Genomic DNA, 13534 nt, shown 5'->3' with positions numbered 1-13534 from the left:
CAGGCTGGAAGAATCCAAACCAAAACCCAAACCCCGCGACCTCACATTATTAACAATTAATTATAGAGCCTCTAAAATGTAATTTTCACACAACCAAACAATCGAAAAACATAAAATAAATACAAATGAAAAGAAGGCCGAAAACAACAAAAGAAAAACACCACCGTGAGGCGTGAGAAGAAGGAATAAAATTAACTAAAATCTTGAAAAAAGCCGAGAAGCGAGGGAGCCTGTTCTCCTGTAGCCTTCTTTCTTTCTTTCTTTCTTTCTTTCTTCTACACTCTGTGCCTTAAGCATCTTAACTCGCTTTTTCCTCTCTTGTCAGTTCCATTCTTTACCTTCCTTGTTAAAGCTACTGCTCATTTCTTTACCTTAGCTCTCTCACTTTTTTTTTTTCTTCAGTTCTTCTTCTTCTTGCTTTGCTTTGCTGGATTCTATGCTCTCTCCTATTTCCTTGCCACTGAAATGAGCTGCTGAGATTTCTTATTCTTCATTCATTCACCTGCCCTTCTGCCATTTGATCATTTCTCCAGAAAGTCGTTTTCCTTTCCATCATTTTATTTTCTTTTCTTCTTCTCTTTTCCCAAGAGCTGAAATTCCTCCACCGGTTGCTTCTTCAGACCTCAAAATTCCCGTCTTTCTTGACTTTCCATGTTCATGATTTCGACTTTCCTCGCCCCCAGCTTTTGGTGTAATGGTTTAGGTTTTCTCTTTTGATTCATTGTTTTGTTACTTCTTGGTAACGATCAAGAAAGCTCACAACTTTTAGTTTGTTTGGCTTTGGGTGATTGAGTTTTCTGAATTTTGGCGCAATTTTTGTTTCTGATTCAATGGGGATTTGTCATGGGAAACCATTTGAACCTCCCCAGAACTTCTCTGGAGACTCGATAATCCCCAGTGAGAATGAGCATGCATTGAGTTCCCATACTGGGAAAACTCCAAGGTTCCCCTTTTACAGCCCTAGTCCGTTGTTCAATGCATTCAAGAATTCACCTGCTAATTCCAGTGTGAATTCAACCCCTCTGCGATTCTTCAAGAGGCCATTTCCTCCACCTTCACCAGCAAAGCATTTGCGGGCGTTGCTTGCTAGGAGGCACGGCTCAGTGAAGCCTAATGAGGCCACTATCCCAGAAGGAAGTGAGTTTGATATTGGATTGGATAAGAATTTTGGGTTTTCCAAGAATTTTGCAAGCCACTATGAGCTTGGGGAAGAAGTGGGGAGGGGACATTTTGGGTATACTTGTTCTGCTAAGGGAAAGAAAGGGAGCTTGAAGGGTCAGGATGTCGCAGTCAAAGTCATCCCAAAATCAAAGGTTCGATCTTTTTAACATATATGTTTTCTTCTGGTTGTTTCTCAAGTCTCGAAGGTTATTCTGGCTATTTCTGTAAGTTTAGTGTGTTATTAGCTTTCCAATGATTATATTTAATCTACTTTTGCTGCGCATTAGAGACCATTTCTTTCGTGTTTAGTGATGATGAGTTTTTATTGTTCTGCTTTTCTATAGATTTTGCATTAATTCTTACACTGTTTTGCATAACTATCATATGGTGCAAATTGACACTTGAAATGTCTTTCATGGCATTTTTATTTATCCTCTTACAAGAGGAGGTTCTTTCAAACATTTCCCTTTGCCTAAAGAATTTGAAGTTCTATTATTAGTGCTCATTATACTGACCTCTTTAATGAATGTACTATTTTCATGTAAAGCATTCGCTTGTTTTATCTTATTCTTAAAGAGGAATGTTTTTGCAGATGACTACGGCTATTGCCATTGAAGACGTAAGAAGAGAGGTTAACATACTGCGTGCTTTAACTGGGCATAGAAACCTCGTGCATTTTTATGATGCATATGAAGATGAGGACAATGTTTATGTAGTAATGGAGTGAGTTTGAAGATTTTGATTCTTATCCATGATTTCTTACTTTATCCAGCTAAATGTTATTAGGAGAGTCAGCTTTGCCCAATACTGTTATAAGTTGTCGATATTTTCAGTGCTCTTACATCTGTTAACTGTTTGTTCCCGCAGATTATGTAAAGGAGGAGAATTACTTGACAGGATACTTTCGAGGTGCATATCTTTTATCTTATTTCTATTGTGGGGTTCATGTTTCCCTTCTATTGCAGCCATTGAACTTACTAATATCGTTTTTTCGTAATCAAGGGGTGGAAAATACTCTGAACAAGATGCTAAAGCTGTTATGGCACAAATTTTAAGTGTTGTCTCATACTGTCATCTTCAGGGAGTGGTTCACCGTGATCTAAAGCCTGAGGTACAAATATTCTTGAATCCCGGATGGACTTTCTTGTCCTATAGAGCGTGTTAAAAACTTTAATATTAGGTGCAGAGATTATTATTTGATAAGCACATATATAAGCATGTTAATAACTTTGGGATTAACAGTTGCTTGATAAATTTGTTTCAGAATTTTCTATTTTCATCAAAGGATGAGCGTTCTCCTCTGAAGGCCATTGACTTCGGACTTTCTGATTATGTAAAACCAGGTAAAGATTGCCTAGATGTTCGTATTATATTTTTAATAATTTTTTAAAATTTCTAATCCACTACATTATAATAGACCTTTGACAAGAGAAGATTTTTGCAGATGAAAGGCTAAATGATATTGTTGGGAGTGCATATTATGTAGCCCCTGAAGTTTTACATAGATCATATGGAACAGAAGCTGACATGTGGAGTATAGGTGTCATTGCTTATATTATTCTCAGTGGAAGCAGACCTTTCTGGGCACGGACGGAATCTGGAATCTTTCGGGCTGTTCTCAAGATTGACCCAAGCTTTGATGAGGCCCCATGGAACACTTTGTCTTCTGATGCAGTAGACTTCGTAAAGAGATTGCTGAACAAGGATTATCGCAAGAGGCTAACTGCAGCTCAGGCTCTAAGTAAGTTACTAACGATAATAATTATGAATTACTTCCCGACTCCCGCAGCCACTACCCGAGTGTGTGCACCGGGTAAACCCTGCCTTGTGACCCTAGCTAGAGCAAAGGACCATAAAGAGGTAAACCAGCCTAGGTTGCCCATAGCTAACCGGCTCAAACCAAGAAGGTCAATAGGCCACTCCTGTTGGGAGTCGAACTTGTAACCTTGTGGTTACCAAGTTAACAGTCTGACACTCTGACCAGCCTAGGATGCCCATAGTTGATCGGCTCAACCAAGAAGGCCAATAAGCCATTTCCGCTGGGAGTCGAACTTGTAACCTTGTGGTTACCAAGTTAACAGTCTGACCAACTTGACTGGGGTTGCCCCTGACATGTCTTATTTGTAATATTGGGATGTGGTGCAGTGCAGAGTTCTGAACTTGATTTCTCATTTATGTGTTAAGGTCATCCTTGGCTGGCTGGTTATCATGATGTCAAGATACCTCTGGATCTGATAATATACAAGCTTGTAAAAGTTTACATATATTCCTCGTCTCTAAGAAAAGCAGCGCTGAGGGTATGTAATTCTGGCTTCTTAAATTCTTCTAAATAGGAAGTTTTAATATCATATAGAATCAAAATGCAAGGATAATACTGCTCGCGACTTTAGACATGTCAATTACATAAACTATTTTTAAAGATTATGTTTTGTTGCATTTTATGTTCAATATTTCCATCTATACAACCTTAGACGAATAAAACCAAAACACAAGGATAGAAATCATAGAATACTGCTTGTGATTTGAGATATGTCAATTTCATACACTATTTCTTCTGCAGGCTATGTTTTATTATTTTCCAATTACACCACCTTAGATGGATACACATAGAACAAGTGGAACGAAGTGATTGCCCCTTTTATAACTTGTAGTCAACTGTGAATAAGGAGCGAACAAAAGTGACCGATTGTTTTCAAATCACAATCTGTCACCAGATTCTGCCTTCTACATACTCCCTCTGTCACATGGAGTTTGTCCCCGAAAGGATAGGCACAATTCTTTAGTGAAAGGACAGGGATAAGGGGGGAGGGGTGGGGGGGACGGTGGAATAGAGAATTTGAACAAGTGTGGTTGTTAATGAGTTAAACAAATCGCCCAAATTATCTTGTTGTGTATGATAGTAACTTTGTCGGGCAGAAGGAGTAAAAAATTGTTTTATGCTCAAGATTACAGTGTCTAGAAGTGTGACTTGCTTGTTTAATCTGCTTTCTAACAGGCCCTGGCAAAGACATTGACCATACCACAATTAGCTTACCTCAAGGAACAATTCACGTTATTAGGGCCAAGCAAAAGTGGGAATATATCTCTACAAAACTTTAAAATGGTTAGACCTCGGCACCCTTCTCTGCTCCCTTTATTTGAATTGATTCCATGGATAATATTGAGAGAAACGTGATTTGGCAGGCTGTGACTAAGAACTCAACCGACGCAATGAAGGATTCTAGGGTCTTGGAATTTGTTAGCACGGTGAGATTCTTGGCAAATTTTGGTTTTTCTTCTTCATTTGGTATATAAACTGATTATATGCTAAAATTTTCTAAATGGTATTTTTATGTGATGCAGGTGAGTTCTCTCCAATATAGGAAGTTGGATTTCGAGGAATTTTGTGCTGCAGCAATAAGTGTTCATCAGCTAGAAGGAATGGAAAGCTGGGAACAGCATGCTCGCCAGGGATATGAGTTCTTTGAAAAAGACGGGAACAGGCCTATTATGATAGAAGAACTTGCCTCAGTACGCTCTCTCTCTCTCTCTAATCTGTTTGAAATTATTATGTTCTTTATATGGGCAGTATCAAGCTGAAACATTATCACTTGCTAGCATCTTATATAAAAATGGCACTTAACATTGCTAGTATATCCAGGTTTAAGGGCTCCTATCATATTCTTGTGGGGTGCCCTTGAAAACAAAAAGGATGAACATGGAAGTAAATGCATGAGAATAATTGAAGCAAGAATTAAATGCTATGTAGCCCCAGGATGTTCAAATTATGCATCGAACATTAAAATATCTTAATCAGTTAATATTTTCATGTAGCCCCACAATGTCGAAATTATACATACATAGACAACTAAACGTAAAATATCTGAATCAGTTAAATGCTTCATGAGTTTACAGTCCTATGATAGTTTCATGCTGATCGATGTTTCTGTATATCTTTGCCATAGGAGCTTGGACTTAGTCCTTCGGTTCCAGTTCATGTAGTTCTGCAGGACTGGATAAGACATTCTGACGGAAAGCTCAGCTTCTTGGGGTTTGTCAGGCTTCTGCACGGTCTCTCAGCCCGAGCCATCCAAAAGGCTTGATTATCCTGCTCTCGACTAAATGAAATGCATCCATCTTTGAACTAATCTGTGTCGGAGATAGAGTTCTTCGTGTCCAGCGGGGGAGCACATGCCATGCCTCTACTATTGACAGGGCTGGTCAAGGAATTCTGATCATTCAAAGCCATTTGCAGCATATTCAATTCTGGGTTTCTCAGAAAATTTTATTTTTCTTGCATTATCTGGTGCTATCAGATCTAGAGGATTGTACAGAGGAGGGTAGGTTAAGAAGTGTATGTAGATGATTTAAGCTCAGAACTGCACTGAAATTAAATGAGTTTCTGTGGCTTTGGATGTATTCCTTGTGCACTCAATAAAAATTTAAATTTGTTGTGGCCCATTGGCTTCTTTCTTCATACAAAAAAAGTGCAGAAAAGAGAATAAGCACTAAGAATGCAGTATCTATGGTGTTAATCCAAAGTGCAGCTTGGCCAAAAGCACTTCCATGCTGAAATCTCCTCTTCATTGTAAAGCTTTCTGATTCCACCATAGAACCCATCTATTTCATTCCCAATTTCTTGATGATCCTTCCTGTTTATTGCCACCTGTCGCCATCTCGAGCCCGGGGAATACTGCCTGAACTCCAGTATCACCATGTCTGTCAAACAAGCTCAAGAGTCAAGACTAAGAAGATGAAAAAACTAAGAAATTTGCAAGCTTTAAGGTTATTGTCCATTTTTCCTCACCACTGGTATGACATTTGCAATACAATTTACTGCCACTGCAAGATTCCAAGTGTCCTACAACTCCAAACCACCAACCTGCAAGGAATGCATGAAGTTGTCAGCTCCCAGAAATGGCTGCAAATCTGGGATTTTACATAAAGAGAACATTTTTACCAAAAGGGAATTCTTTGTTCTTTCTCCACTGGATCTCAATGTGGTCATCTGGTTTTAGATCATTTAAGCAATCAGAGATGTGAAGAACATGAGAAGGAGTATCCACAGGTGGGGCCCTTATCCTATTCCTCTCTATGTCTTCCTCTATTGACCTCCACCCTTGTGTCAGATACCTGCAATTTCAAGAAACAAGATTACAACCCTTACTGACAACAAGTGATCATCATGTTCTTAGGATGGGATTCCATTGTTATTGTACCTTGCCCTGAATTTGTCTGCATTAGAATCATAGTTCACTTCAGCATCATAACAGGATAGTGTAAACCCAAGTTGCCCATTCTGCACCTTAAAAAAGAAATAATTTATGATGGACTGTCAAGAATCTATAAAACAGTAAAGTTTTAACATTAAAACTGAGGAAATTACCTCACGGTTATAAACCTGAGCTGGGAACCAAAACTTGCCACTTTCAAGTGAGAAATATAAAGCCATGATAGAGTCCTTGTATAGAGAGGTCTTGAATCTATTCTCTTCTGCTTCTGGTCTACTCAACAGGAAATTTGCAGAACTCAAAAAATACCCAAATATATCTGTCTGATTCTTGGAATTCAACTGGGCAGACTTCTTTCTTGAGGCAATGTGGCTTTGCCATTCTCTACAGGCAGCATTTCCAATCAATTTCCCCCATTTCTGATCCATGTGTTTTCCCCACAAATGGTCACTCACACACTTCTCTCTCAGTGAACTGCAAACCCTACCCACACTGCACAGCTCTGCTGGTGAAAGCCTCTCAAGAATGCAGTCCAGAGCCAAGTCTGGCAAATCCAGCAGACTGGTCTCCTCCTTAAACCCCACATTTTCTGGTCTTAACTTCACAGTAGCCGTAGTCATCTCCATCGTCACCGGGGTCAAGATTCTTGCAAAATTCAAGAAACCATTCAGAAAGTTCTTATCTTTTCTGAACCATGTTACCAAGAATCTTGAGAACTCCTCCCAGAACAAGGGCAGTGACCAAATTCCCATGTCCCAGTTGGGGATTGGCTCAAAGGGTGAGTTGCAGTTGGAGAGCAGGATGAAAGAAAAACAAGAAATTATAAGCTTTGGGTTGGGTTTCCTTGTGAGACTAGTAAGGGGATGCATTTATATCCTGGAGACACCCAAACTAAACCAGTTTTATACCCATGCTTTTAAGGAAGGATTAACATAGTAATTACTATAATAACTCAATTGAAGAGAGGGACAGTTGGACAACACAACCGACAAAGACAGCTCAGGTAGTTGGGAGTTACAAGTGACTGAATCAACCACCAATTTCAAGAGATATATATGGTTGGTTCTTAAATGTCTTGGGCACCCAGGAACAGTGAATTGCCACCAGAAGTTGAGGGTGGGGGCAAGACAAATTAAAGTATGTGTTGGCAAAAGCTAGCTGTGATAAAATGAGGATGAATACTAAGTGGTAACTCTAAATTTCATCCAACAATTTGTCTGGGCTTATGTGGGATGCTGTCTTTCATCTGATTGATGTTTTTTTTAATATATATATATCTATATAGCACTCCTTTAGATACAAGAAAAAAGTGGGTGTCATAGTTGAACAAAGTGATTACTGAGGTGGCCATGGAAGGCCATCTGAAGCTTGCCTAACTTCTACCAACCCCACAAAAGCTACTAATCTCACATGAGGACCGCAGACAAGCCATGTGGATTGTGGAATGTGGAATGCATTTGCTACACAATCACACCATCAGCTGGACCAACAGAAAATGAAGGATTTTATTTTTTCATTCCTTATGTTTTTGCATGTCTGTTCTTTAGCATGCATCATTAATTTAAGTGCTTTAACTTTTCTTCTTTTTATGGAAATTTCTATAATAACAATATTTTCTTGAAATAAAACATACCCTCTAACCAAATTGGTCAGATTATTGATAAACTTACAAGTTAAACCCCCAGGAGTGGCTTATTGGCTTTCTTGGTTTAAGCCGGTCAGCTAAACAGTTATAGACAACCTAAGTTGGTTTACTTTCCTTTGCCGGTTAGGGCCATAAGGCGGGAACAACCTATTGGTCTTCTTGAGTTGAGAACTAATTAACTATAGACAACCTAGATTAGTTTATCTTTTTCATGTAGCTCTTTGCCGACTAGGACCATAAGGCAATATTTGTTCAGTGCACATTCTCAAATAACGACTATGGGTTTCCTTCATCACCAAAAAAAAACAAAAAAAAACAAAAAAAAACAAAAAAAACCTCAACATGTTAGTTCTTGGTTTGAGCCAATTAACTAATAAACTATAGACAACATAGGATAATTTATCTCCTCCCTATGATCTTTTACCGGCTACGGTCATAAGACCTGGAACGCACACCCTTAGTAGTGGCTGCAGATTTCCCGGCCTCGTCACCCAAGAAAATACATACCCTCAACATGTTACACAATCTTGACTTGGAATTCACTAAAAGTTGTATTTTTAAGGTGCACGTAACCTGACAGAGATTCCTTAAATCACACGGAAGTTAAATTAGTTTAGCTAACTTGACGGCCAATTTAGTTTAACAACATCTGAATATATATGTGAATTTTAGCATTTTGATTTTTGACATATTGTAAAACTCAGAGATATGGTTGAATAAAAATTAAAATGAAGTCAAAGGGAATATAATATTGATTATTTTTCTCTTTACATATTTCTGCAGATAGATCCTATCTACTGTTTCCCTTGTCCAGACAACATTTTCACATTATTGATTCCTATTGTTACAGAATACAGAGGATCAAATTAGAGTACAGACATATATATGCTACAAATCATATATTTCTACATGCACAGATAAATCACAACAGATGCCACCTTGTGTTTTGTTTCTGGGTCTTCAGAGGATCGAACGGGGTTTCCTTATCCACAAGCAAATGGGCGGTTTATCACTCGTGTGGCCTTGCAAGCCAAAGAGAGCTGAGAGCACGAAGGCGGGAGAAATAGTCGTGTATGGCAAGAAGGGAACGGGCTGATTGTCGGGTAGTCAATACCCGGTGCATTTGCTGCAATGTCTGTTGTCGCAAGTTATCCGCCTGGTAAATGGAAAACATTATAAGAGTCTAAAATATGGTCTGCACAATTGAAGCATCTGTTCCATCTCAACTAAAAGGCTAAGCTGATAGTTGGAGTACACATTTCCTGTAAATATTGGTAAAAATAATGACTACAATAAACTTTGTTGAAATTTTACCTGGCGGAGGAAACCTTCAAGGGTGCCTAATTTTCCCATGGCCATTGCCATTTGCCCCATGTAATTAGCAACATTTCCCGATGACCCTTCAGGACCGGAAGCTCCCTTGGCCAATGTTTCCGCAAGAGATTGCTGCAATGCATCCATTCCTTGTGAAAGTGCATCTTCGGCCTCGTGGGACGATTGCTGCAAGCTGTATATCCCTTCTGATTGCTGCTCAGTTAGAGGTTCCAATTGATTCACAAGAAGCTGCAGGATCGACCCATAGAAAGTGTAAGCATCAACGATAAGAAGTCCAAAAGTCGGGAAAATAGCATTAGAAGCATGCTATGTTTGCTCGGATGAAGTGAGTTATGAATGACAAAGTACTTTTTCTTTCGGTAAGACCACGAGGTATCCTAAGCAGACCCTAACTGTAGGAGACACCTTTAAAAGCCGTACCATACTCAGGCTAATCCCCGTTCGCACCAGGCCGGCCGGCCCAATTAACGGGCAAAGTGCTGGTCAAATTGGTTTTTCCATACGAGAGGGGGTTCAAACTCCCGACCTCTCTTAAGGGACGAGAGTGCACGGCCACTCACGCCAACCAAGCTGGTTGAATGACAAAGTACTAGAGGATAAGACAAACGGAATATTTGTCTAGGAGTGAGCATGAGACATACCTTAAGAAGTTCAGAAGGACGAAAGCCACCGATCCACATAAAACACCGCTCTGCAGGGGTTTTCCACATTCCCGACAATACATGGAAGACATCGGCTTTGGCCGCATTTCCTTTCAGCCTGTAAATTTCATCAAAGTGCGCTTTGACATTGTCAGCAATAGTCCGCAGATCAGTGTCACTTGCGTGTGCATTCACCGCTGTCCTTAATTCATTAATATGCCTATTTTGCTCTTCCAACCACCGTCCATATTCCACATCAAATGCCAAAGCCCCTGCACAACGGCAAATTAGAAAACATCTTAATATAATGAAAAAGATAGCAACTTTGCAGTGTTCAAACATTATACATTGATCTCAGATAACATGACAGGACAAAAATGAAGGCCTACCATTAGTGCCTGCTCCATGGGACTGATCTCCCGAGCTTGAAATAAATATGCCCTACATTATTAGGATAATGACCTAAATATCAAAATTATTTGGGTAAACTCTACAACACGCTATTAGGAAAAGGAACCCTGAAAAGCCCAGCACATCAAACCTGTTGGCGTGCTCGCTGAAGCTCTTGTTCTAGTTGTGTTAGCTTAAGTCTGCTATTCTCCAGCTGTTGTACATACGCCTAATTGCCAGGTTTGAGTTAATATCACAAAAACACAAGTAAATTTGGAGAGTCGAAACTCGAAAGAGGCTTACTTTCTTCCTCAACCGGCTTTTTCTTGCAGCTTCACGGTTTTGTGCAAGTCTTCTTAATGTCTGCAAAAAATTCCATATAATCAAGAGAAAGTTGGACCCTTTTTTTTTTTGCAATTCACCATGAAAGCCATTATGTGCAAAGAACTAACCTTCTGATCCACGTTTTTTCCTTTTGATTTGTCACTGGAATCAGAAGCTAAGACACCTGCAGATTGACCCATTTCATGCTGAAAATAAGCAAAAGAAAACCTTAAAGTTAGAGCAAAGTACAAAATGGCTAGACCATTTGAGAGAAATCCAATGGCATAATAGCCGGATTTTGGAACTAATATAAAGCAAGGAGTCCAAAGTCACGAGGATGACACAGATTACCCCTTGATTTTTATCATCTGCATCCATATCTGTTGAAGTATCAGTGTGGGAACTGGAATCTGCCATCTGCGACTCCGCCCAATTCTCATGATGAGTAGTACCAGATAGAGGAACTTGATTTGTCGGTATTCCTCTTTGCAACTGAAGTGCCTGGGATCCGGTAGCAGCAGCAGACAAACTTGTGCTTAGAGAAGCAAGATTCTGAACAGTCAATGAAAATCGAGACTTAAAACTGGTCAAAACACAATACTTAAGTAAACTAATCGAATTTTATCAGAAGGGGCAACCACAGTAACCTTGTTCAGTGCTCCAGACACATCAGTGCCCATTAATGAATTAGTTCCAGATGTTGAACTTAAAAGGGGCCCTGCACCACGAAAATGTTCCATTACACACTAGAAAACAAACCAATATAGATATAATGACAGACCAACATGCACTTTCTTGCACCATAACTAAAGATTCAATTTTGATAAGAAGAAAAAAAAATTAGTCCCGATATCTTTCAAAATTAAACACACCTTTCCAAAATGATAAATCCCCAAATAAGTTATCAGTCACAAATATGAAGTACAAGTCATTTAGATTCCCAAAGGTCTACTATACTACGCCTTTCTTCACTAAATTGATAAGCATATTTTTTTCTCTGCCACAACCATCTATTTTCCAGTTATATGGAGTAGTTTAAAAATCCAGGTCATTTCACCTAAATATGTTCAATGGCTTATAAAAGGGTCCTAGAAAAATTGGAAAGTTCCTCACACCATTTGCTAAATAAAATATAAGGAAGAGACACAGTTAATCCACATCCAAAGTGAAAGAAAAACCAAAAGAATGTTAAAAGATACCAACTTTCTAACAATAAATGAAATAGTACCAAAAAAAGAATGTGGATAATCAAAAGCAAGGATAAAGATACAAACTTCGACTAGGATTAGCACCATCTCCAATTCGGAAACCAAGATATTGCTCAAGCACCCCAAAATCAGATATAACTGGATTCTGCGTAGTGTTCCCTTCTGTGCCCCTGGAATCCAAAAGGCCGAAATATCAAACAGGTCAGCTTAATTTTGAATTAGGTTTCAAGACGATCAGTAAAAGTTGATGTACTAAAGGAGCCTCTGCTCATAAATTAACAATCACGACCATCATATACATTGTCAGAGGTCAGACTAGTGACTCTTCATGGGTTACAAAAGTGATGCATAGTCTTATGAGACATAAATCATATCTCCATGTCGAACTCAAAATACATTATAAGGACATATTTCTTGGATAAAAGTGGCCCATAACTGCAATTCTTAAATTGACATGTAGTGATCTTAATACAAAATAAATTCAATGACAAAGGAGGTAATCTTGTGCACAAGAAAATTAATATCAAAATCACAAGAAGAAAAAAGGCATAAAGAGAGAATTACATAGGATTGGAAACTGGTGTTTGAGAAATGAAGCTTGGCATCCCAGCAGTGACAATCTTATTACCTTCCCTACCAACCTTCAGTGTGGAACTACCATCCATGAACCAACCATCCTCAAAGTTTTACAGTTCCCACAACTCAAAATCAAGAAATCTCCAGTCGACTTTGAGCTGCAAAACTTACAAAACCCAAAAATCAATGCTTTAAATACATAGAAAAAAAAACCCAGAACTCCCAAACACAATTTCTACTCATACAATCCAAACGTGCAAATTAAACTATACAAATCAAACCAAAGCCAGGTTCCGTGCAAACTAAAAGCCCCTTGAATACCCCCCCTCTTTTTTTCTTGGGAAATCACCATAAAGCTGAAAACTTTTTCAATAAAATATATCAAAGATCATACTTCATCACAGAATGAAAAATTACCTAGACGCTGAGAGTGAGTACAAGTTTACAAGGGTGAAGAAAGCATGAAACTGAGATGAATTTAGATTCGAAAAGATTGGGGTTGGGTGGAGTGAAGAACATGATGTTCATCTAGAAGTCTCCCTCTTCCTTCCCCACCTCCGAATACATTTTGTGCACAAAATTCCACTGACCCAGCAGCATCTTTTTTTTTTAGCACTCCAGTTTTTATTTTATCTCAAGAGAGATGGGTGACGTTGAGATGATTCCAAGCTAAGGAAGACCACACGTCATCCTCAAGTGCTGCTTTTTTCAAACCCAATTCCAAGACCATCACCCCCTCCCTATGTTATTCTTTTACATTTTTTATACTCAGGATTATTATTTTTTTTAGTTATAAGAAAAAATTTGTCTTATGACTCTAATTGACAAAAAAAATAAAAAATAAAAAAAAAAACTTAAATCACATATAATTATATACTAACAGTTATAACATGTTAACATCTCCAAACCCCAGATATGTTTGAAGCCATGACCAAGAATTCTTGTCTTAGTTTATTGCTTTAATTAATTGTTATAAATGATACATAATTTACAATAGATATTATTTTTATTTCTGTTCGTAAGTTTCCAAGTTATACCAAAAAA

General features: G+C 38.6%; 3 protein-coding genes across 6 annotated transcripts; 1 reads left to right on the top strand and 2 right to left on the bottom strand.

Annotated features, from left to right (window-relative positions):
- Window positions 1-204: 204 nt before the first annotated feature.
- On the top strand, window positions 205-5601 carry LOC109161867 (CDPK-related kinase 1-like). Of its 2 annotated transcripts, none has more exons than XM_019310415.1 (11): window positions 205-1313; window positions 1754-1884; window positions 2029-2070; window positions 2164-2272; window positions 2426-2504; window positions 2606-2902; window positions 3346-3458; window positions 4157-4264; window positions 4345-4407; window positions 4504-4707; window positions 4776-5096. In XM_019310415.1, exons 1-11 carry the CDS (start codon window positions 831-833, stop codon window positions 4839-4841), a joined length of 1695 nt encoding a protein of 564 aa, XP_019165960.1. In that variant the 5' UTR covers window positions 205-830; the 3' UTR covers window positions 4842-5096. The 2 variants fall into 2 exon arrangements, with proteins under 2 accessions (XP_019165960.1, XP_019165959.1); XM_019310414.1 differs by lacking the exon at window positions 4776-5096 and adding an exon at window positions 5106-5601 and having other exon boundaries at window positions 209-1313; window positions 4504-4671.
- On the bottom strand, window positions 5564-7595 carry LOC109161870 (F-box protein At2g26850-like). Of its 2 annotated transcripts, none has more exons than XM_019310423.1 (5): window positions 6527-7595; window positions 6360-6445; window positions 6101-6273; window positions 5948-6022; window positions 5564-5859 (listed from the first exon to the last, which is right to left on the bottom strand). In XM_019310423.1, exons 1-5 carry the CDS (start codon window positions 7238-7240, stop codon window positions 5672-5674), a joined length of 1236 nt encoding a protein of 411 aa, XP_019165968.1. In that variant the 5' UTR covers window positions 7241-7595; the 3' UTR covers window positions 5564-5671. The 2 variants fall into 2 exon arrangements, with proteins under 2 accessions (XP_019165968.1, XP_019165969.1); XM_019310424.1 differs by having other exon boundaries at window positions 6360-6439; window positions 6527-7594.
- A 1130-nt stretch (window positions 7596-8725) lies between these two features.
- LOC109161869 (transcription factor TGA2.2-like) lies at window positions 8726-13128 on the bottom strand. Of its 2 annotated transcripts, none has more exons than XM_019310422.1 (12): window positions 12908-13128; window positions 12479-12656; window positions 11981-12084; window positions 11354-11424; window positions 11058-11258; window positions 10835-10912; window positions 10686-10745; window positions 10534-10611; window positions 10382-10433; window positions 9993-10264; window positions 9331-9579; window positions 8726-9172 (listed from the first exon to the last, which is right to left on the bottom strand). In XM_019310422.1, the coding sequence occupies exons 2-12, from the start codon at window positions 12577-12579 to the stop codon at window positions 9026-9028; spliced, it is 1413 nt and encodes a 470-aa protein (XP_019165967.1). In that variant the 5' UTR covers window positions 12580-12656; window positions 12908-13128; the 3' UTR covers window positions 8726-9025. The 2 variants fall into 2 exon arrangements, with proteins under 2 accessions (XP_019165967.1, XP_019165966.1); XM_019310421.1 differs by having other exon boundaries at window positions 12479-12648.
- Between the last annotated feature and the right edge of the window lie 406 nt (window positions 13129-13534).

The sequence above is a fragment of the Ipomoea nil genome, unplaced genomic scaffold (assembly GCF_001879475.1).
Source record: "Ipomoea nil cultivar Tokyo-kokei standard unplaced genomic scaffold, Asagao_1.1 scaffold2926, whole genome shotgun sequence".
Classification (NCBI taxonomy): Eukaryota; Viridiplantae; Streptophyta; class Magnoliopsida; order Solanales; family Convolvulaceae; genus Ipomoea; species Ipomoea nil.
The sequence above is the reverse complement of the archived record's forward strand: the minus strand, read 5'-3'. Positions and strand labels throughout refer to the sequence as shown.

Bases quoted from the DNA above. Each gene is read 5' to 3' on its own strand.
- LOC109161867 (XM_019310414.1), top strand. From the start codon at position 831: ATGGGGATTTGTCATGGGAAACCATTTGAACCTCCCCAGAACTTCTCT. The intron at 4,408-4,503 runs GTGAGATTCTTG...TATGTGATGCAG, and splicing joins TCTTGGAATTTGTTAGCACG to GTGAGTTCTCTCCAATATAG. The intron at 4,672-5,105 runs GTACGCTCTCTC...TCTTTGCCATAG, and splicing joins TGATAGAAGAACTTGCCTCA to GAGCTTGGACTTAGTCCTTC.
- LOC109161870 (XM_019310423.1), bottom strand. From the start codon at position 7,240: ATGCATCCCCTTACTAGTCTCACAAGGAAACCCAACCCAAAGCTTATA. The intron at 6,274-6,359 runs GTACAATAACAA...TTGAAATTGCAG, and splicing joins GCAGACAAATTCAGGGCAAG to GTATCTGACACAAGGGTGGA. The intron at 5,860-5,947 runs GTGAGGAAAAAT...CTTGTTTGACAG, and splicing joins TTGCAAATGTCATACCAGTG to ACATGGTGATACTGGAGTTC.
- LOC109161869 (XM_019310422.1), bottom strand. From the start codon at position 12,579: ATGGATGGTAGTTCCACACTGAAGGTTGGTAGGGAAGGTAATAAGATT. The intron at 10,913-11,057 runs GTAATCTGTGTC...GCTTATTTTCAG, and splicing joins CAGATGATAAAAATCAAGGG to CATGAAATGGGTCAATCTGC. The intron at 10,434-10,533 runs GTTTGATGTGCT...CTAATAATGTAG, and splicing joins TTCAGCGAGCACGCCAACAG to GGCATATTTATTTCAAGCTC.